Source organism: Capra hircus, unplaced genomic scaffold (assembly GCF_001704415.2).
Source record: "Capra hircus breed San Clemente unplaced genomic scaffold, ASM170441v1, whole genome shotgun sequence".
NCBI lineage: Eukaryota > Metazoa > Chordata > Mammalia > Artiodactyla > Bovidae > Capra > Capra hircus.
The window spans coordinates 345,012-368,218 of NW_017189685.1; the positions used below are offsets into that span (position 1 = coordinate 345,012).

Below are 23,207 nucleotides of genomic sequence, written 5' to 3' on the forward strand. Positions count from 1 at the left end.
TGGTACCTGGTTTCCTCTGGGGCTCCACCCATCAGCCTGTCCTCAGGAGGTCCCCCACCAGCACCTGGAAGCCATCCTAGGCATGGGGAGACACGGACTCTGTGCCTTCTCTCACTGTCATCTTGCATGTACCTCTTATTCCTGATCTTAGAGAAAATGCTTTCACTTTTTCTCAGTTGAGAGTAATGTTTGCTGTGGGTTTGTTGTACATGGCTTTTTATTATGTTGGCATAGTTTCTTTCTGTGCCTACTTTCTGGAGAGTTTCTGTCATAAATGGAAGTAGGATTATGTCCGAAGTTTTTTCTGCATCTATTGAGCTGGTCTTCTGGGTTTTATTCTTTAATTTATTTGTGTGGTGTATCACATTGACTGATTTGCATATATTGAAGGTTCTTACATTCCTGGGATAAATCTCAGTTGGTTGTGGTGTATGATTCTTTGATGGTGGTGTCAGATTCTCTCTGCTAGAATTTTGTTGAGGATTTTTGCATCTATGTTAATCAGTGATATATATTGCCTGTAAGTTTCTTTTTTTTTCTGGCATGTTTTGTAGTGCAGTGATGGTGGCCTCGTATCCTTTAAAAAAGAAATGATTTGATGGGATTTGGTGGGATTGTTATTCAAAAAGAAATGACAAGTTAAAATTTGAAAGTTCTCAGCCTAACCATATTAAAAGAAATAAAATGTGTTTGAGAGGGAACCTGAGAGTTTGGCTGGCATTGATAAGAAGATTGGTGTGAATCACCATCTGAGCAGTAGCTTGAAACTGTTCATGAAGGCAGTTGTGGGACTGGTCAACCGTCATAAACAAGGCCCTATTGTCTGGGACAATTGAGAGATCACAAAAGAGGTGATGTAATATTATGAGATTATTTTGCCCCCAGCATCTCAACTGAGATGCCTCCAGAATCCAAGAGCTATTCATCAAAAAATGGGAGATTAAGTCTAGACTAAAACCAGGAACTATTCTCTGAAACAGTGGAAGAATGAACCTGAGGGCATTTTGTTTATTATGGGAGTGGCCCTTTGATCACAAACCCAGTGTGTAAGGTGTGAAGGATATAACTGTATCAAAGAAGGCTGTTCAGCAAAGAGATCCTGCTAAGGCAGTAGTACACAAATTCATGGTGGTGGACCCGTAAGCCCAAACCAGTACACACATATATGATTTCATCCCAGAAGACATAGGATAGCAAATCCAAGAGCTTTAATAAGAGCTGTACCAGGCAAAGTCATGGAGATAGGGTCATCAAGAGCCATGTGCCTTCACTGTGAGGAATCTGGGCCTGAAAAATTTTCGGTTTGTTACAGACTTGTTAAGAAGTGAGTTAGCCCTCATAGTCAACAAGAGAGTCTGAAATGCAGTACTTGGGTGCAGTCTCAAAAATGACTGAATGATCTCTATTTCCAAGGCAAACCATTTGGTATCACAGTAACCCAATCACAGTCTGTGCCCCACCCACTAATGACAAACAAGCTGAACGGTTCTATGATGACCTGCAAGACTTTCTAGAACTAACACACAAAAAAGATGTCCTTTTCATCACAGGAGACTGGAATGCAAAAATAGGAATTCAAGAGATACTTGGAGTAACAGGCAAGTTTGGCCTTGGAGTAAAACATGAAGCAAGCAAAGGCTAATAGAGTTTTGGCAAGAGAAAGCACTAGTCATAGAAGGCACCCTTTTCCCACAAAAGGGGACGATCGTACGCATGGATGTCCCCAGATGGTCAATATCGAAATCAGATTGATTATATTCTTTGCAGCTCAAAGTGGAGAAACTTTATACAGTTAGAAAAAACAAGACCAGAAGCTGACTGTGGCTCAGATCATGAATTCCTTATTACAGAATTCAGACTTAAATTGAAAAAGTAGGGAAAACCACTGGACCATTCAAGTATTACCTAGATCAAACCCCTTACAATTATCAAGTGGAAGCAACAGATAGATTCAAGGGGTTAGATCTGATAGACAGTACCTGAAGAACTATGGACAGAGGTTCATGATATTGTAGAGGAGGCAGTGATCAAGACCATCCCCAAGAAAGAAGAAATGCAAAAAGGCAAAATGATTGTCTGAGGAGGCCTTACAAATATCTGAGAAAAGAAAAGAAGCTAAAGGCAAAGGAAAAAAGGAAAGATATAACCATCTGAATGCAGAGTTCCAGAAAATAGCAGGGAGAGATAAGAAAGTCTTCCTCAGTGGGTCAATACAAAGAAATAGAGAAAAACAATAGAATGGGAAAGAGATCTCTAGAGATCTCTTCAGGAAAGTGTGAGATACCAAGGGAACATTTCATGCCTAGATGGGCACAATTAAGGGCACAAATCTTATGGACCTAACAGAAGCAGAAGATACTAAGAAGAGGTGGCAACAATACACAGAAGAACTATACAGAAAAGATGTTCACTACCCAGATAATCACAGTGGTGTGATCACTCACCTAGAGCCATACATCCTGGAATGTGAAATCAAGGGGGCCTTAGGAAGCATCACTACGAACAGAGTTAATGGAGATGATAGAATTCCAGCTGAGCTATTTCAAGTCCTAAAGATGATGCTGTTAAAGTGCTGTATTCAATATGCCAACAAATTTGGAAAACTCAGCAGTGGCCACAGGACTGGAAGAGGTCAGTTTTCATTCCTAAGAAAGGAGAAAGGCAGTACCAAGAATGTTCAAATTACAACCCAGTTGCACTCATCTCACATGCTAGCAAAGTAATGGTTAAAATTTTCCAAGCCAGGCTTCAACAGTATGTGAACGAACAACTTCCAGCCACTGAAGCTGGATTTAGAAAAGGCAGAGGAACCAGAGATCGAATTGCCAACATCTGTTGGATTGTAGAAAAAGCAGGAGAGTTCCAGAAAAACATCTATTTCTGCTTTATTGACTATACCAAAACCTTTGTCTTTCTAGATCACAGCAAACTGCAAAATTCTTAAAGATATGGGGATACCAGACCGCCTTACCTGCCTCATGAGAAATCTAAACAGAGCTGGACGTGGAACAATGGACTGTTCAAAATTGGGAAAGGAGTGCATCAAGGCTGTATATTGTCACCCTGCTTATTTAACTTATATGCAGAATACATCATGGGAAATGCTGGGCTTTATGAAACCCGAACTGAAGTCAAGATTGACAGGAGAAATATCAATAACCTCAGATATGCAGGTGATATCACACTTACGGCAGAAAGTGAAGAGGAACTAAACAGCCTCTTGATGAAAATGAAAGAGGAGAGTGAAAAAGTTAGCTTAAAGCTCAACATTCAGAAAATGATCATGGCATCTGGTCCAATCAGTTCATGGCAGATAGGGAAAGAATGGAAACAGTGAGAGACTTTATTTTGGGGGGCTCCAAGATCACTGCAGATGGTGAGTGCAGTTATGAGATTAAAAGATGCTTACTCCTTGGAAGAAAAGCTGTGACCAGCCTAGACAGCATATGAAAAAGCATATTACTTTCCTGACAATAGTCCATCTTTTTCCAATAGTCATGTATGTATGTGAGAGTTGGACCATAAAGAAAACTGAGCACCGAAGAAGTCATGCTTTTGAACTGTGGTGTTGGAGAAGACTCTTGAGAGTCACTTGGACTGCAAGGAGATCAAACCAATCAATCCTAAAGGAAATCAGTCCTGAATATTCATTGGAAAGACTGATACTGAAGCTGAAACTCCAATACTTTGGCCACCTGATGTGAACTGACTCACTGGAAAAGACCCTGATGCTGGGCAACATTAAAGGCAGGAGGATAAGTGGATGACAGAGGATGAGATAGTTGGATAGCACCACCATCTCAATATACTTGAGTCTGATCAGAGTCTGGGAGTTGATGATAAACAGGGAAGCCTTTTGTGGTGTAATCCGTGGGATTGCAGAGTTGGACACGATTGAGTGACTGAACTGAACTGTTACCTCTAACTTCTCTTTTGTAACTGGAATGTGGAACTTGTACCTGTCCCACCATTGTATTTCAGAAGTACATGACTTGTTTGGTATCATAGATTTATAACTGGAGAGGAATATGCATTAAATGACTCGTACCTTGTGACTTAGCCATAACTAACTTAGATATGTCAAGTGAAGAAAGCATACGACCTAAAAGTTTGCAGTTAAGTTTTATCGGATGACCTTACTGAGGATTGTAACCTAGAATACAATATCTTAGATCTCGTTGAAGAAAGTGAGCTAAGGAAGAATACAGAATATGTAGAGTTTTCTCTGGGAAGAAAGAAAAATACAGTTAAAATTCAAAATGTTGTTTTTAATAATAGGAGCTCTTCCTTGGTAGCTCAGCTGGTAAAGAATTTGTCTGCAATACAGGAGACTCCAGTTCGATCCCTGGGCTGGGAAGATCCACTGGAGAAGGGTTAGGCTACCCACTCCAGTATTTTTGGGCTTCCCTGTTGGCTCAGCTGGTAAAGAATCCACCTTCAATGCGGGATACCTGGGTTTGATCTTTGGGTCTGGAAGATCCACTGGAGAAGGGATAGGCTACCCACTCCAGTATTCTTGGGCTTCCCTGATGGCTCAGCTGGTAAAGAATCCGCCTTCAATGTGGGATACCTGGGTTTGATCCTTGGGTTGGGAAGATTTCCCTGGAGTAGGGAATGGCTACCCACTCCAGTATTCTGGCCTGGAGAATTCCATGGACTGGTAGTCCATGTGTAGTCCACAGGGTTGCAAAGAAGCAGATGTCTAAATTACAAAAATTTATGAAAGTGGATGTCTAAAGTTAATCATTTTAGTGCTTTTCTGTGTTTGGGAATATGCAAGAATTTGGGACATCAACTGGGGAAAGAAAGACAGTAGGACAGCAATGAGTTCAGTCTTATTTGGGGCAAATAAGTACTGTACTCTGGGAGACACTCTTCTCAGAAGATCTCTCCACGGAACTGCTCTACAGAGGGAGGGTATATGACTTTAGTGAAGGGGACATCCATTTTGATAGAAGTTTACAACTAGTCATGAGGAGCAGATACTCATTAGATATTGTTGCAGAAACCAATAATCAAGAAACCCAAGCACCACGCGCAGAGAGTTGAAGAATTCAGGTTTATTATGCTGGCCGGCCCAGAGGAGTTAACACTCTAAGCTCTGAGCCCTGAACAAAGGTGTTATAGAGTTTTTATAGACAGACTGTGGTGGGCAACACTAGCTGTTAATAGGCTGGTTTAAACTAAGGGGTTTTGCATGCACGGGAACAGCTATCAAGATGAGGAGGGGGATGTCTGACTTGGATAGACATGATTAAGCAGCTTTGCAGGGGCTGGACAATTGCAAAGAACAGGACAAGGCTGAGTGAGATAAGCTCCAGTTTCTAGTATTCTCCATGAAGTCCCCATTTTCTGAGACTGTGTGACCTACATGATCCAGACTTAGCAAGGAGCAAGCTGAGTTATAGAGGCAGAACGAGCAGGATGTTATGTAAAATTTTTACTTTGCCTCTTCAGTATGACAAGATGCAAGAAATTGGGCTCAGAAGAAACTGTGTTCAGGTCGTGCTGTTGCTTTAGCAGAATCTTTTCACTGAAGAGCCTCCTTTGATACAGTTAAATCCTTCTGGCCAAACACATTGGGCTTGTGATGAAAGGGCAGCTCCCATAATTTATAAAATGCCCTCAGGATCATTCTTCCACTGTTTGGATAATATTTCTTGGCCTTACTCTCAATCTATAGATTAGTTCTAAGATTCTCTTGAGATACTGGATACATAATAGTCTGCTTAAAAGATTAGGCCAGATCCTTTGTGTTCTCCCCATTGGACAGTGAAAAGTGAAAATGTTAGACTCAGTCATGTCTGACTCTTCGTTATCCCATGGACTGTAGCCTTCCAGGCTCTGCTGTCTGTGGAATTCTCCAGGCAAGGATACTGGAGCGGGTTTCCATTTCCTTCTTCAGTGGCACTTCCTGAGCCAGAGATGGAACCTGGGTCTCCTGCGTTGCAGACACATTCTTTACTGTCTGAACTACCAGGGAATCCCCAGATTCTGGTCTTTAGATATGAGAAGACAGAAGAATTGGGCTCATAAAATCTTCTCCTGAAAACATCTAGCCATCTGAAAACTTGTTCACTCACCCTTGTCCCCACAACATTTGTTTCATTTAGTCAGTAAGTTGTGTCTGACTGTGACCCCATGGAGTGCCATATACTAGGCTGCCCTGTCCTTTGCTGTCTCCCAGGTTGTGCTGAAACTAATGTCCATAAAGGTGTTGTTTCCATCTAACCATTTCATTTTCCGGCCCTTTTACCTTCAGTCTTTCCCAGCATCAGGGTCTTTTCCAGTGAGTCGGCTCTTTCCCATCTGGAGGCCAAAGTATTGCAGATTTATCTTCAGCACCAGTCCTTCCAATGGATATTCTCAGTTGATTTCCTTTAGGTCTGACTGGTTTGACCTCCTTGCCAGTGAAATGTTCTCAATAGTCTAATCCAGCTCCTCAGTTCAAAAGCATCAGTTTCTCATTGCTCAGCTTCTTTGTGGTCCAACTCTCACATCATTATGTGACTACTAGAAAAACCATACCTGTTATTTCTGCTTTGCATCCTAAAGTCTTCCATGAGTGTTGAAACTCAGTAATTGAAGTGGGTAGTGATGCAGTCCTCATAGAAGCAGGTGGCCAGTGATGTTCTTCAGTTGTCAACTAAAATATTGTTGACTGTGGGGGCAGCTGCAGTAGCCACTGATTAGACGGTGAGCAACATTCATTGTTTATTGGAATGGCATGCAACATTCTTAAATTTGCAGATAGTTACATGAGACTCTGGACTTACAGTCGACTTTTTAGTTGATGTGTGAGATATGAATGAGCAAGCAGAAGAGGGGAGCTACAGATGAAATCCTGTGGTCTAGATACTTATATCTCTTTGTAAATTCATGTATAACACAGAGGTGTTGCTTGTTACATTGCGCCAATGTAACAGTACATTTTTCCCCTTTAAGTTAAATACTTGTCCCTGGGATGATATAAGATGGTATTAGTTCAGTTCAGTCGCTCAGTTGTGTCCAGCTCTTCGCGATCCCATGAATCGCAGCACACCAGGCCTCCCTGTCCATCACCAACTCCTGGAGTTTACTTAAACTCACGTCCATCGAGTTGGTGATGCCATCCAGCCGTCTCATCCTCTGTCATCCCCTTCTCATCCTGCCCCCAATCCCTCCCAGCATCAGGGTCTTTTCCAGTGAGTCAACACTTCGCATGAGGTGGCCAAAGGACTGGAGTTTCAGCTTTAACATCAGTCCTTCCAGTGAGCAACCAGGACTGATTTCCTTTAGAATAGACTGGTTGGATCTCCTTGCAGTCTAAGGGACTCTCAAAAGTCTTCTCCAACACCATAGTTCAAAAGCATCAATTGTTCGGTGCTCAGCTTTCTTCACAGTCTAACTCTGATATCCATACATGACCACTTGAAAAACCATAGCCTTTGTTGGCAAAGTAATGTCTCTGCTTTTGAATATGCTATCTAGGTTGGTCATAACTTTCCTTCCAAGGAGTAAGCGTCTTTTAATTTCATGGCATTAGGATAATATAAACATCCTGTGCCTAATAACTTCTTCCAGTGCTTTTGGTTGTTTATCTAAATACGTTTTTGTAGCGAGTGTTTAAAAAATGATTTCTGAATATTTTAGTTGCTTTCTTTTGTGAATGTCTGTGTTCCATCCCATTCTCCCAACACCTTTATGAGTATTCTGAACCATGGATTAAAAAAAAAATACAGTGTGTTAGCCACTATTTACATTAATTTTCTGATGCTTCAGTTGTCCAAAACTTTGCTCTCTAAAGCCTTTATTATTAGCAAGTTTAGAAAGACTGGTGTGTGCCATTATTGTAAACATTAAAAATTTTCATGTTTAAAGATTTTCCTGCATCTTTGACCATATTATTATTCGTATTCAGTTTAATATACATTTAAATTCCTTCAGGACTGTCACAAAAAGAAGAGGAGGATCCTGCTATTATTGAAAAACAGTTAAAAGAAGAGAAGCTGTTGGAGTTAGAGAGGTCAGCACTGATTTAAAAACTTGAAGTGTATTCAGTTATTTTACTTGAAATGATAAAAACTTTATTAATACAGATTTTTCTTTATAAAAATATGTACATCTCTGATAGGATGATATACATTTATGGAGTAAAGGGTGTGTGAGAGGGAATTCTGTATTTTCCCCTTAATTTTGCTATAAATTTAAGACTTCTGCATGAATGAAGTCTGGAGTTCTAGTTTTCAGAGAAGGGAAGATATGCCACATTATTTTTTCAAAAAAGTAAATATAAGGGCAAGCCAAGAGAAATCATTTAAAGGTGAGAACTTGCCTTTGTTTCAGTTGTCAGTGTGACATAGGTTGTGAAGTCTAATGCAGAGTCCTGCAGGTGATTCTTTGCGTTTATTTATATATTGGATTTAATCTTTTTGTTCCATTTTCCTCATCTGTTAAATGAAAGAATTATTATATAATTTGTTTCATTAAATGTTTTTAATGTGTTTATTGCTTATTTAAATTACTAACGTAGGACATATTTATTTTCTCCTATTGGGGTTTTCTTATTTAGTTACTAATTAATAATAATCATGTCTTTCTGTTTAATGTATATGGTATCTTTAAATAATATATGGTATTTTTAAAACCTGTGTAACATTTTTTTACTTTTAAAAATTATTTTTTATTGAAGGATAATTGCTTTACAGAATTCTGCTGTTTTCTTTCAAACCTCAACATGAATCAGCTATAGGTATACATATATCCCCTCCCTTTTGAAACTCCCTCTCATGAAACCTGTATAAAAAAATTTTAAGCAAAGTATTTTTCACTGCTTTTGTTGATTCATTTTCTATGCAAAAGAACAACTAATTCAAACAAGAAGATAAGAAGCAAAATAGCATCAATAAATAACCTCATACTCATAGAGAGCCTTTGTTACAAAAAGTTGAATGCAAATGTCTGAGTACAAAGATAGTTACACATGTAGTTACACATATCTTTACATATTTTGCTTGTTATGTAATACATCTTTCAGTATCAATCAGAAGTCTAATCCACCCGTTTTAAAACCAACATGCTGTTCATTGTATAGGTATAGCATACTTTACCTGTGTATTGTTCTCTACTGATGTACATTAAGATCATAGTACCTTAAAAAGAAGATTACCCTTTTATTGTTATACAGACCTTTAAGGTACATCTGTGCTTATATAATTTTCATAATTTCTCTATTATTTCCTAGGAAAATGCCTAGAAATGCCTGTGATCAAAGAATATGTATACGTAACTGGAGAAAAAGGGGCTCTGTGTTTGTAGGTTCTCCAGCATTGAAAAAAAGTGCCCATTTTTCCCATATGTTTAGTTCAGTTCAGTTCAGTTCAGTTTAGTTAAGTCTCTCAGTCATGTCCAGCTCTTTGTGACTCCATGAACTGCAGCACGCCAGGCCTCCCTGTCCATCACCAACTCCTGGAGCTTGCTCAAACTCATGTCCATTGAATCGGTGATGCCATCCAACCATCTTATCCTCTGTGGTCCCCTTTTTCTCTTGCCTTCAATCTTTTCTAGCATCAGGGTTTTTTCCAGTGAGTCAGTTCTTCATATCAGGTGGCCAGAGTTTTGGAGTTTCAGCTTCAACATTAGTCCTTCCAATGAACACCCAGGACTATCTGCTTTAGGATGGACTGGTTGGATCTCCTTGCAGTCCAAGGGACTCTCAAGAGTCTTCTCCAACACCACAGTCCAGAAGCATCAATTCTTTAGCACTCAACTTCCTTTATAGTCCAATTTTCATATCCATACATGACCACTGGAAAAACAATAGCCTTGACTAGATGGACCTTTGTTGCAAAAGTAGTGTGTCTGCTTTTGAATATGCTATCTAGGTTGGTCATAACTCTTTTTCCAAGAAGTAAGTGTCTTTTAATTTCATGGCTGCAGTCACCATCTGCAGTGATTTTGGAGCCCCCCAAAATAATGTCTGATATTGTTTCCACTGTTACCCCATCTATTTGCCATGAATTGATGGGACCGGATGCCATGATCTTCGTTTTCTGAATGTTGAGCTTTAAGCCAGCTTCTTCACTCTTCTTTTTCACTTTCGAGACTCTAGTTCTTCACATTCTACCATAAGGGTGGTGTCGCCTGAATATCTGAGGTTATTGATATTTCTTCCAGTAATTTTGTTTCCAGCTTGTGCTTCATCTAGCCCAGTGTTTCTCATGATGTATTCTGCATATAAGTTAAATAATATATAGGCATGACATACTCCTTTTCCTATTTGGAACCAGTCTGTTGTTCATGTCCAGTTATAACTGTCGCTTCCTGACCTGCATATAGGTTTCTCAAGAGGCAGCTCAGGTGGTCTGATATTTCCATCTCCTTCAGAATTTTCCACAGTTTATTGTGATCCACAAAGTCAAAGGTTTTGGCATAGTCAATAAATTAGTAACAGATGTTTTTCTGGAGCTCTCTTGCTTTTTCAGTGATTCAGCAGATGTTGGCAATTTGATCTCTGGTTCCTCTGCCTTTCCTAAAACTAGCTTGAATATCTGGAAGTTCACGGTTCACGTATTACTGAAGTCTGGCTTGGAGAATTTTGAGATTCACATTAAAAATAGAAATTTTATTTGTTTATTTATTGTAGGAAAAATGATTACTAACCAAGGGTGTTAATCTTCTGTCTTATATGTATGACATATACTTTTCTCATTTATCATTGATCTCAGTTTGGTTCACAACATTAGTTACAATTTGATTTTCATGCCATTTTTATAATTTGATATCCAGTATCTGGCTTGGTGTCTGACTTATTTTTTTTCTTTTAGTCATACAAAAACTCAAGAGTCTCTTAACTGTTTCAACTTAATGCATAAGTTTATGGGAAGTAGCAGGTTTACTAGTTCTGCAGTCCTCCAGTTGCCGCTCTGAAAATGCATAGAAGTTGAAGGATTATACCTTCTCAGTGTGAAAGCCTAAGTCTTAGTTTGAATCTTGTTATTTGCTTTATTGGCACTTGCTCTAGGTTTTATATAAAATTAATCTTTCATTACATTCTAATCATCCCCCAAATGTTTTATTTGCTATAATATATGCAATGTAAATGTGTGTGTATTTGTAGAATTATGCCAGTTCTTTTGATTTCATAATTATATCAATAGGCAAAACTTACATGATGAATGGTTATTAAGGGAGCAGAAGGCACAAGAGGAATTCAGAATAAAGAAAGAAAAGGAAGAGACAGCTAGGAAACAGGAGGAAGAACAAGAGGTATGCTTTTAGTCAAATTAATCAGCTAGCTAAACAGTTAAAATAACTTCTAATTAAAGATTTTTTCACATTAACAAATACGTGTCTTGAACAAGAATAACAGTAGAAAAACCTTTAAAAAGCTGGATTCTTTGTTTGACTAATATATACTTAATTTTTAAAATTTACTTTTCCTGTGTGGTAAAGGTTTTTAAAATTAGATCTCTCTTTTCTCTTTAAAGACAAACTTAAAGGAAAAATGGGAAGAACATCAGAGAAGAGAGAGAGAAGAGGAGGAGCAGAAACAGCAGGGGAAAAGAGAAGAAGAGGTGATTCCTGTCATTAGAGGATAATTACATGGAAGACCCTGGAGGAAGAAATAGCACCCTACTCCAGTATTCTTGCTGGAGAATCCCATGGACAGAGGAGCCTGGCAAGCTATAGTTCGTAGGGCTGCAAAGAGTTGGACACAACTGAAGCAATTTAACATAAATGTTAATTTAACATAAATATGATGGATTTGAAGCTGTAAGCCATGTGAGGGCTTGGAGGTTTTGTTATTTATTTATTTATTTATTTTGGTTTACTTATTTTGGGGTGCATTGGGTCTTCATTGCTGAGCTTGTGCTCTGTCTGGTTGTGGTGTGGAGGGGCTGTTCTTCATTGTCTTCTCTAATTGCAGAGCCCCATCTGTAGTAGGTTACAAGGCCTCAGTATCTGTGGCGGTGGTCACTCTCTCTCTAGCACACAAGTTTCAGCAGTTGCAGTGTAAGGCCTGGGCTCATAGTTGCGGGTTGCAGGCTTAGTTGCCCTGTGGCATGTGGGATTTTTCTGGACCAGGGATGGATGTTCCCTGCATTGGGAAGCAAATTCCTAAGAAATGGAACATGAGGGAAGTTTTTGTTTGCTGTTTAAAAGTCATATATATATATGACAAATATATATATATATATATATTTGTACAGACACACACTAGAGAGTTTTCTTAAAATGTTTTTCTTTATGTTCATGCAATAGCAGTTAAGACTATCTTAATTTAATGTTTTTCTTCACCTTTACCCAGTGTGAAACACAGTGTATAATGGCCAGAAACTTTTTGTTTAGAAGAGAAGTAGTGAAAGTTTCAGTGTGTGCAGCCCATTACATGTGTTATAAAGCAGCCATGGCAGAATGTAAACATATAGCTGTGACTGTGCTCTAATGAAATTTTACATAGAAGCAGACAGCCTTTGTATCTTTCCAGTGAATGATGTGATTCTCAGGTTCTGTCACGTGTGTTGACTCATTTTAAAGAGATTTTATATATGTTTGTCATGTTTATTTCATTCCTTATGTCCTGCCACCAAGAAGTATTTAATTTTAAGAAAGCAGTTATTGAATATTTAAGAGTTAGTAGATTTTTTTGTTACTATTATTAAATCTTTACTTGATTAATGTGTAGCTCAAGCAATTGACTTAATACATTTGACATCCTGTCTTTAATGCTATATTTGAAAAATTCACAGCCCAACTTTGCTTGAATGAATTAAGTAGATTTTTTTTCCGTTGTATTTCTAATCCTGAATTACATAATATTGAGTTTTAACCATCTTTTAGTGGGAAAAATGGATTTGCTTGTCTCTGGGTCATAATGGGGTAGAACTAGTCTTTACAACCTTTGTTTTTTGTATCTCAGGCCATTGATTCCAGTGCAAATTTTAACCACTTTGAGTACTACTTTTTGGAGCAGATATGAGGTATAAGACACTGGGTTTTCAGGCGACAGGATGTTTGGAGCTTTTTAATTTGTTTATAGGGAAGAATCCATTCTCATTTTAACTGTAGAGCATTTTTCACTTGAGCTGTCCAGGGTTCAGACAAAAGTTATGGCTTTTTTAAATGGATTTTTTTCTTTTTTAAGGAAATATAGAAGACATTAAGCAGAAAGCATATAGTATAGTCATCCCTAATACTTCAAATCATCTTTAGATTTTTATAATACCCAGTATAGTGTAAAAGGTACAAAAATAGGTGCCAGTACACGGCAAAATCAGGTTTTGCTTTTTTGAAATTTGTAGGGTTTTTCTAAAATATTTTGAACTGTGGAACCTGGAGATACAGAGGACAAACTATAGATTTTAAGAAGATTTAAGAAATACATTCTGCTGCATGCTGGACAGTTGTCTTGTTGATAGTCGTCTTGTTGATGGTAAGAGCAAAGTGAAAAGATAAAGTGAAATGAGAAGGATAAAATGAGAGGAAAAGCAAAGTGAAAAAGATAAAGTCCCTGCTGTTACTTTGCTAGATAGGGGAGCTATATGATGTTACTGAGAAAGAGAATTTGCAGTGAGGTTAAGTGTTGCAAAGAAATAGAACAAGATGATGTGATAGAGTGTTGGGAATAATGGTATACTTAGATAAATCATCATGGAAATTTTCTCTGAGAAGCCAGTGTTTTCAGCTGTTTTTTGGGTGCAGAGATCTCAGGGGGAAAGGTTTCGGGTTAGAGAAGGACTCGAGTATGGAGTTGAATGGAGGTGATGGTCTTTAAATCCCAGAGACCAAAGGACAGAGTGGCAGAGGAAGGCAGCAGGTCAGAGGGCTAGACAGGGTCAGATCATTTAAAGCCTCCTGGATTCGAAGGAGTTCGGACTTCATGTTAGTATAATGGAAATTTATTGTCTTAACGTTTAATAAATTGTTCATCATTTTTATTTAAAGAATTGGGGGTAGGGAACAGTGACCAAAAAGGATAGAGTCAAGATAAGGCTGCTGTTTCAAGTAGGATATGATGTATTTGTGATTTGTATGAGGCTCTTCCTTGTAGCTCAGTGACAAAGAACCAGGGTGCCAATGTGCGAGACCTGGGCATTTATTCTTGGGCAGGAAGATCCCCTGGAGGAGGATATGGCAACCCACTCCAGTATTCTTGCCTGGGAAATCACATGGACAGGAGGAGTCTGGCATGCTACAGTCCATGGGGTCCCACGGAGTCTGATATGATTGAGCACACATGTCCAGTATGAGGATTGTGCTTTACAAAGATAAGTACACAAATCTGGGGTATCTCATGGTTAACTGAGGGGAGTTGTGTGGAAGGCAAAGTGAGAGTCTAAGTAATGCTCTCAGGAGTTTTAATGAGTAAACAAAGAAAATGGCAACATCAGTTACTGAGTTAGGATACTTAGAGGGTCAACAAATGTTCTGGTCAAGCATAAAGTGAAGAAGTGAAGTGAAGTTGCTCAGTCATGTCTGACTCTTTGTGACCTGGTGGACTGTACCCTGCAAGGCTGCTCCATCTGTGGGATTCTCCAGGCAAGAATAGTGGAGTGGGTTGCCATTTCCTTCTCCAGGAGATCTTCCCGACCTAGGGATCGAACCCAGGTGTCCCACATTGCAGGCAGATGCTTTACTCTGTGAGCCACCAGGGAAGCCCAAATGAAAGTGAAAGTCACTCAGTTGTGTCTGACTCTGTGGGACCCCATGGACTATATAGTCCATGAAATTCTCCAGGCCAGAATGCTGGAGTGGGTAGCCTTTCCCTTCTCCAGTGAATCTTCTTAACCCAGGGATCAAACCCAAGTTTCTTACATTGCAGGTGGATTCCTTACCAGCTGAGACACAATTTCCTGTCAAGCATAGAGGACGCTTAAATGCCATCTAGATTTATTATGTCTGTTATGTAATTATTTTGCATAATTCTTTTATGTAATTAGAGAAGTCTAATGTGATTAAAATATATTCAGATGTCAGTTACTTAGAAATGTATTAAAGTTTTGGAGAACTTACTTTTCCTTATGAAAAAGTTTGAAGTCTCTCATACATCTGCAATGCTACTTTTCATGTAATAGTTTTAGCTTTTATCAAATGTTATGATGTAGTGTCTAGCACTGTATTTTATAATACTCAGATACCTCATGTTAAAAACTAGTATGTAGTGTGTATGAGTAAACATAATAACTTGTTTCTGAAATTTATAGGGGTATTTTAAAAGTCCTTCTATAATGCTTTATTCCTTTTTCTATTTATATAAAAATTTCCACCTATATTCTTTTGAAAGCTTTTCAGAAGATCTGTGCTGTAGAAGACAAATAAGAACCTGAAGCCTTGCATGTATAGGGTTTTTTAAATCTTAATTTACGCAGAAACTAGTTGTGACTTACTGGATTTTCAGATTTTTATTCATCCCATGTTTGCATTTGTAGGAAGCTGTGCAGAAGATGCTGAAACAGGCTGAAAATGAGGTATTTTTTTAAACTTTCATTAAAATTTTGAGACCAAAGAACACTTCTTTAAAAACAATATTGCCAGTAATGTTAATTTTGTGGTTAAGTTTCTTAGATCCTGTCTGAATGTGGGATTCACATCTGAGGCTCTGTGATTTATACAACAACAAAAATGAGCTGATGAACAAAAGCAAAAATCACCCCCGTGGACTGGACTTGTTTATAGTCCTTTAAGTATGTGTAGCCAGCCTCATACATTTTTAGCCCCAAATGGATGCTTTAATTTGAATCAGAGTAAATCAAAGGGGTGGTTCCCTGAACAAGTTCTTAGACCCTTATCAGAATGGATGGACAGAAGGGAAACCTAGATGACAAATACTGGTAGTCAGGGCAGTACCTGATGTTGGGCAGTGCCAAAGAGCCATGAGAGACACATAGCCCCTGTCTCATGACAGTTGTTTGTAGAGTGTCAGTTGTGTGGTACAACTTAAATGTATATTCTTATAGAAATTCTTTTATTTTTAAATAAAATATTCTAGGTACACTTTAAATCTTTAATTCTGATGGATTTTTAAAACCACCAATAAAGTCATGGTTATTTTCAACAGTTGGAAAGTGGTGCCACATGGCATAACCCAGAACCACCCGTGGAAATAAGAATAATGGAGAGAGATCGAGCTAATTGTCCATTCTACAGTAAAACAGGAGCTTGCAGATTTGGAGATAGGTAAATAAATTTGTTTTATTGTGTCAGAATTAAAGAGAGTCAAAACATTGAAGTTCTTGAATTCTCTTTTGGGACAGACACATCTTTAGTTTTAATTATAAATCATAGGGCATCTATTTTTTTCTTGGTGCTTTTCCAGTTCACTGTATGCTACTGTTTGTTGGACTTAACCTACTTCTCAGATGATGCTTCCTTTACCTTCCTCCCATCCCTTAAAAAGGTCTTTTTTTGTTTTCTACCCTGTGCTTCCATTTGTCCATATGGACACATAAAGGGCAATATAGAACATTTGTACTCTTTCAAGGAACCGTAAAATCCTGCCTTTGTTTTTCCAGTGGAAATCACTTCTACAAAGTGAGCTTTTAAAATCTGCTTTGCTTTAAATGAGTGTGCAGGACAAAATCAGAGTAAATAGACATAAAGTAGACTCATTAACAACTCTTATTATAGTCAGCCTCAGGAATAGAGCTCTGGGTTCAAAAACTAGCTTCAGTGATTGTCATTTTGGGGAAATTGAGTTTTCTGTGCCTTAGTTTCCTTATCTATAAAACAGATTAAAAATAGCATCACTCTTATAAGGGGGTTATGAGACTGATGTGAGTGACTACATGAAAAGTACAGAGAAGAGCGCAAGCACAGGTCAAGCAGTCAGTGTCTGGTTATATTTTCATTATGATCAATGTTCCCATTGTTCTCTGAGCCATTCTTGTTCCACATTTCTTTGGGGGTCAGTCTTTCTGAGTCAGAGCATGTGGAAATCTAACTGTTGATCTCTTCAATCATTTAACAAATATTTGAACATTTGTATTCCATGTCCTTGTGATTTTTATGATTTGACTCATATCAGTAAACAGCCCAGAGTAATTCACCCCTGTCTATAGGGAATGTGTTTCAAGCACCCTCCATGCCTGAGTCACCAAACTCACTGTATACCATTTTTTCCTACACATGCATACCTATAACAAAGACAATTTTTAAAATAGGCACAGTAAGAATATTACTACTAACTTAGTAACTGTATTTATTAATGTTAGTAATACTAATAATTGGGCTTCTGTGCTAGTACGCTAATAATACTAAAATACAGTAGTATTAATAACAATAATGATATGAAACAGTTGTAACATGATGAAAAGAAGTGAGGTGAATGTCTTACGCTTCAGTTAGCCTTCTTATGATGTTGTCATAAGGAAAATCATCTGCTTTGGTGATCCTTAAACTGTAATGGTGGTTTGATGTTGATTCTTACAGCAGGTGGTTGTCACTGGATGGAGTTCCTGACAGGACAGCACAAGATAGCATAGTATTTCATTACATTGCTCAGAACAGCACACAATGTAAAACTTACAAATTGTTATTTCCAGAATTATCCACTTACTGTATTAAGATTCTGGTTGACCAAGAGTTATTAAAACAACAGGTAAGGGGGACATTAATAGAATAATACATATATTTGTAGTAAATAATTCAGTACATATATTTGTAGTAAATAATTCAGCAAATTAACTATTTTAGTTTATATACTGAGGAGTATAATTATTACAATATGTGGGGGGTTTTTTTGTATGTGTGTTGTAATATATAATATACTGGGGAGAGGATTCCCTGGTGGCTCAGATGGTAAAGGTCTGCCTGCAATGCAGAAAACCTGAGTTTGATCCCTGGGTCAGGAAGATACCCTGGAGAAGGAAATGGCAACCCACTCTAGTGGATTGCCTGGAAAATTCTATGGATGGAGGAGACTGGGGGGATACAGTCCAAGGCGTTGCAGAGAGTCAGATATGACTGAGTGACTTCACTTTCATGAGGAGAAGATCTCATCATCATCTTTGTTGTTTTTAGTTTAGTCACCAAGTTGTATCTGGTTTGTGAGACCATCAGGCTCCTCTTGTCCATGGGATTGTCAGGCAAGAAGACTGAGGTGGTTTGCCTTGCCGTACTGCAGGGGATATTATAGACCCAGGGATTGAACCCTCATCTGCTGCATTGGCAGTTCTTTACCACTAGTGCCATCTCATAACATTCTATTAATCCCCAAAACAAAAATGAATAGAAAAATCCATGAAACTCTCATTCTTTTATATATTTATTCATAATATTATCCTTGATGTGTTTTTTCCTTCAAAAAAGATTTTTATTTTTCACCTAAACTTGTCTTCACCTTTAAACGTTTCTAAAAATAATAATCCTGAATGGTGAATTACATCAGGATCATCTGAAAAACTTTTTTTTTCTTTAATTTTTATTTTTGGCTGCAATGGGTCTTTTATTTGTTGCTGCTCACAGGCTTTCTGTAGTTACTATGAGCAGGGGTTACACTTGGTTGTGTCACATAGACTTAATTGCCATGTGGCATTGAAAAACTTTAAAAGCATGTTCTTCAGGGTCATCTCAAATTATGTGTAAGTCTTGGATATTTTAAAGTGTCTGGGATTGAGAACCATTCATATAGAATATTTAACTGCTTTTATATTCTATAGTTGGGATTATATTTGCTGATAGTATTTATGAAGGTATTCATAAAGACTGGTAAGCAGTGAAAGAGTCCCTTTGAGGAATCAGAAACTAAGATGAAGGATTTTACTCCTTTTTGTAACTGTTAGAATGCAACTAACTGTAGGTTTAATCTCATAAAAAAAGTAATTCATTGGTTTAATATACTAAACCTCAAAAAAATTTTTAGTGGATTATTTTTGATAGACAACTGAGACACATTTGTATGGGAAGTTGAACCAAAGTTGAAGTTCCCTTTCAAGTTTTTAGCTGCCTCACCCCTTGTTTTTACTCTATCACTAATATTTCCTTGGTTGTTTAAAGCTATCCTTGAGGGCTTCCCGGGTGGTTCAGTGGTTAAGAATCTGCCTTGCAGTGCAGGGGACAGCAATTTGACCCCTGGTCTAGGAAGATCCCACATGCTGCAGAGAAACTAAACATGGGCACTCTGCAGCCCATGCTCTACAACGAGAGAAGCCAGCAATCAGAAGCCAGTGCACCACAGCTAGTGCCTCCAGTAGCAGCTAGAGAAAAGCTCATGTAGGAACAGAGATGCAATATGGCCAAAATACATAAGTTTTTAAAATGAAAATATCCTTGGGACTCCAGTGATGGTTCACGTGTTAGGACAGTGTGCTTTTAAAGTGCTTTTGGGATTCACAGAGGGTTGCCTTCTCTTACCTAACTTCATTTTTTAATATACTCAAGCTTGTATGGATGCTTCCTGGTTCAATGGGAATTTTCCCTAAACCTAGTGACTTGATTGGTTCCAAAATTCATAGATGCATATTTGACACCCAGGGAGCTAGAGCTGAGTTACAACCTGTGAACAGAATTTTAAATTTGTTTATTAAAGTCCTTGTTTACTGCTATATTTATTTAAACCAATAATATTTCCGTTTAGAGTTAACAATGTCAGCTGAGGTAAATCCTTTGAATTCTGTTAGTAGCTACTTTGGAATATATCAGACTGCAAGCTGAATAATCTAGGAGGTCATTTGGAGAGTAACATTCAACATTTCAGAGGTATGCATGATAAATATGGGCATATTTATTGTATTGGTAGGTACATAAATGTATAATCTCTGTATACCTTTTCATCTTAAACTACTGAATCCATGAAGCAACTCACTGTTCTCACTCCTTGAACTGCTGGCATCTACAGCTGACCAGTTTTTAACTAGAATATATTATTTTTTAATAGTTGGAACCTCATCTCACACGCTAGTAAAGTAATGCTTAAAATTCTCCAAGCCAGGCTTCAGCAATACGTGAACCATGAATTTCCAGATGTTCAAGCTGGTTTTAGAAAAGGCAGAGGAACCAGAGGTCAACTTGCCAACATCCGCTGGATCATCGAAAAAGCAAGAGTTCCAGAAAAACATCTAGTTCTCCTTTATTGACTATGCCAAAGCCTTTGACTGTGTAGATCACAGTAAACTGTGGAAAATTCTGAAAGAGATGGGAATACCAGAGCACCTGAGCTGCCTCTTGAGAAACCTATCTGCAGGTCAGGAGGCAACAGTTAGAACTGGACATGGAACAACAGGCTGGTTCCACATAGGAAAAGGAGTACGTCAGGCTGTATATTGTCACCCTGCTTATTTAACTTATATGCAGAGTACATCATGAGAAACCCTGGGCCAGAAGAAACACAAGCTGGAATCAAGATTGCCGGGAGAAATATCAGTGACCTCAGATATGCAGATGACACCACCCTTATGGCAGAAAGGGAAGTGGAGCTAAAAAGCCTTGAGGAAAGTGAAAGAGGAGAGTGAAAAAGTTGGCTTAAAGCTCAACATTCAGAAAACAAAGTTCATGGCATCTCATTCCATCACTTCATGGGAAGTAGATGGGAAAACAGTGTCAGACTTTATATTTTGGGGCTCCAAAATCACTGCAGATGGTGACTGCAGCCATGAAATTAAAAGATGCTTACTCCTTGGAAGGAAAGTTATGACCAACATAGATAGCATATTCAAAAGCAGAGACATTACTTTGCCAACAAAGGTCTGTCTAGTCAAGGCTATGGTTTTTTCAGTGATCGTGTATGGATGTGAGAGTTGGACTATGAAAAAAGCTGAGCGCTGAAAATTTGATGCTTTTGGACTGTGGTGTTGGAGAAGACTCTTGAGAGTCCCTTGGACTGCAAGGAGATCCAACCAGTCCATTCTGAGGGAAATCAGCCCTGGGATTTCTTTGGAGGGAATGACGCTAAAGCTGAAACTCCAGTACTTTGGCCACCTTATGCGAAGAGTTGACTCATTGGAGAAGACTCTGATGCTGGGAGGGATTGGGTGCAGGAGGAAAAGGGGACGACAGAGGAGGAGATGGCTGGATGCCATCACTGACTTGATGGACGTGAGTCTAAGTGAACTCCAGGAGTTGGTGATGAACAAGGAGGCCTGGCGTCCTGCAATTCATGGGGTCGCAAAAAGTCGAACATAACTGAGTGACTGAACTGACTGAGCTAAAAGAAGTTTTCCTCATTTTATCTTAGGACATGAAACCAGATTATATAATAAAGGTCATATTTTATGGATTATTGAAGTATAGTTGAGTCCCTTCAGCCTTGATCCAGTATTAATTGCAGAAAGTATCCTTGTATGTGTATGTGTGTGTGTGTGTGTGTGTATGTATATATTATGCCATATAACAAACCCATACTAGACTATAAGGTAGGTCAGGTCTCCTTGATCATTTCTCAACTGAGCTTCTCTGGGTGTGAGGTCATTTCTTTACAAAGTGAGGGAAATAAAGATATGATTGTCCTAGTGAAGGATCAGATGGAAAAATAAACCCTTTAAAGAAGCTTTTTGCATACAGTAAGACTGAAACATATCATCGTGGGGAAACTAACAAGTTGGTGCAAGTCAAGCATACTTAACCCACGCTTCACTCCTTTTCACCCCTTGTACTGTAAGCAGTGACTTTGCACTGTCATGTAACAGTTGAACTCATTTGTATCACTGTGCATGGACATCAGAAAGGTTATTTAACAGTTGAGGTCACTTGTAGCACTGTGCATTTGCAGCAAGTGATAGTCCCTTGGTCACAGGTTGCTTTGTGCAGTATGCCTCTATGAGCTTCACCATGAAAGACCTTGCTCCTGCTGCATCAGGGCTACATTGGAAGAATATCAAGGTTATGTTTTATGAGGTTATCTTATGGCTACATTATGTCTGCTGTGTCATCCAGGAGAGAGGTTCTCTTATGGCTGCTTGAGTCCCTTTCCACCCTCTCAGTTACATTTTGCCTGTGCTGGGTTGAGCCAGTAGTGTGAACAGCAAGACTGCTGGCATCATGAACATTATCAGCATTATACAGCCCTTAACTGGAAACTTGATTTTGGTTATGCAGCATGGAGGGTCTTAGGTCACCAGCCAGGGATCAGAACTGCTCCACTTAGAATCCTAATCACTGGACCACTAGGATATTCCTTGGAAACTCTTAAACCACACTATTATGTAAGCATTGGTTTAATCGGAGATTGTATAAAACCATCTCACCTTTCTCCTGAGTGTCTCATATGGTACGTTTGTGTCACACTGTCACTGTGACCTTTCATGCAAGTGGACCATCTTTTACTATATGCTTTTACATAACAGACTTCCTGAACTTGAGTAAAAAGCAAGTGAATAGCATTTAAACTTGGAAATAGTTCCCACCTTTACATTTCAATGAGATTCACTTTATTGGTCAGCCTTTAATAGTTTCGTTGTGTTGAAATTCAAAGTTTGAGTGATGTATGTTGTCTTACAGTTCACTTGAAACAGCTAAGTTGCTTGAGCCTTTAACTCATGTTTTAAATCAAGTTTCTCTATGTGTAATTTCTCACCACTGGACTACTGAACTTTTCCCTTCATGTGCAGGTGTTCACGTAAACACAGTTTCCCAACATCAAGTCCCACGCTGCTTATTAAAAGCATGTTTACAACGTTTGGGATGGAGCAGTGTGGAAGGGATGACTACGACCCTGATGCAAACCTAGAGTACAGTGAAGAAGAAATCTACCAGCAGTTCCTGGATTTTTATGATGATGTGCTCCCTGAGTTCAAGAATGTAGGGAAAGTGATCCAGTTTAAGGTGGGCACAAGCAGTGTGTCGAGAGGAGGAACTGGTTTGCCTACCTCTGAAGTACTGGCTGGGATGGGAAAGCGAGAGCATATGTTGTTTACATAGGTGGGATGTGTGCCATGCTGTAGGTCCTGCATCACGTTGCAAGGAAACCTTTATTCCTTCTCTCTTCCTCTCCACCGAGCTTTGTTGCCAATAAAGTAGAGGTGCTACATGCAGTCGTAAATAAGTACCGACATGGTGCTAGGTTCTAAGCTTTTGATGAAAAGAGATCTTTTCATCCATTCAGTACCATTATGGACCAAATCTTTTCCAGCCTTTGAGTTCTCTGCATACGGTCTTATACAGATAGCTGTCTTAAGAGTTTGCTTATGGACTACATATAGTAGGGAATGTATCTCCATACTTGTAACACAGCTTTCTGGTCGTATTATAGTGATGGTTCCAGCTTGCACTTTCTGCCCAAAGTATACATTATA

At 38.7% G+C, this 23,207-nt stretch overlaps 1 protein-coding gene across 2 annotated transcripts in view; it reads left to right on the forward strand.

Annotated features, from left to right (window-relative positions):
• Positions 1-23,207, forward strand: part of LOC108634621 (U2 small nuclear ribonucleoprotein auxiliary factor 35 kDa subunit-related protein 2-like) — a 41,834-nt gene that overhangs the window by 11,869 nt on the left and 6,758 nt on the right. For both annotated transcript variants that reach the window (XM_018044672.1, XM_018044673.1), the window contains exons 3-8: positions 7,927-8,005; positions 11,139-11,247; positions 11,469-11,555; positions 15,411-15,449; positions 16,040-16,158; positions 22,524-22,737. In XM_018044672.1, coding sequence (XP_017900161.1) covers positions 7,927-8,005; positions 11,139-11,247; positions 11,469-11,555; positions 15,411-15,449; positions 16,040-16,158; positions 22,524-22,737 — 647 coding nt within the window. The remainder of the gene's footprint in view (positions 1-7,926; positions 8,006-11,138; positions 11,248-11,468; positions 11,556-15,410; positions 15,450-16,039; positions 16,159-22,523; positions 22,738-23,207) is intronic.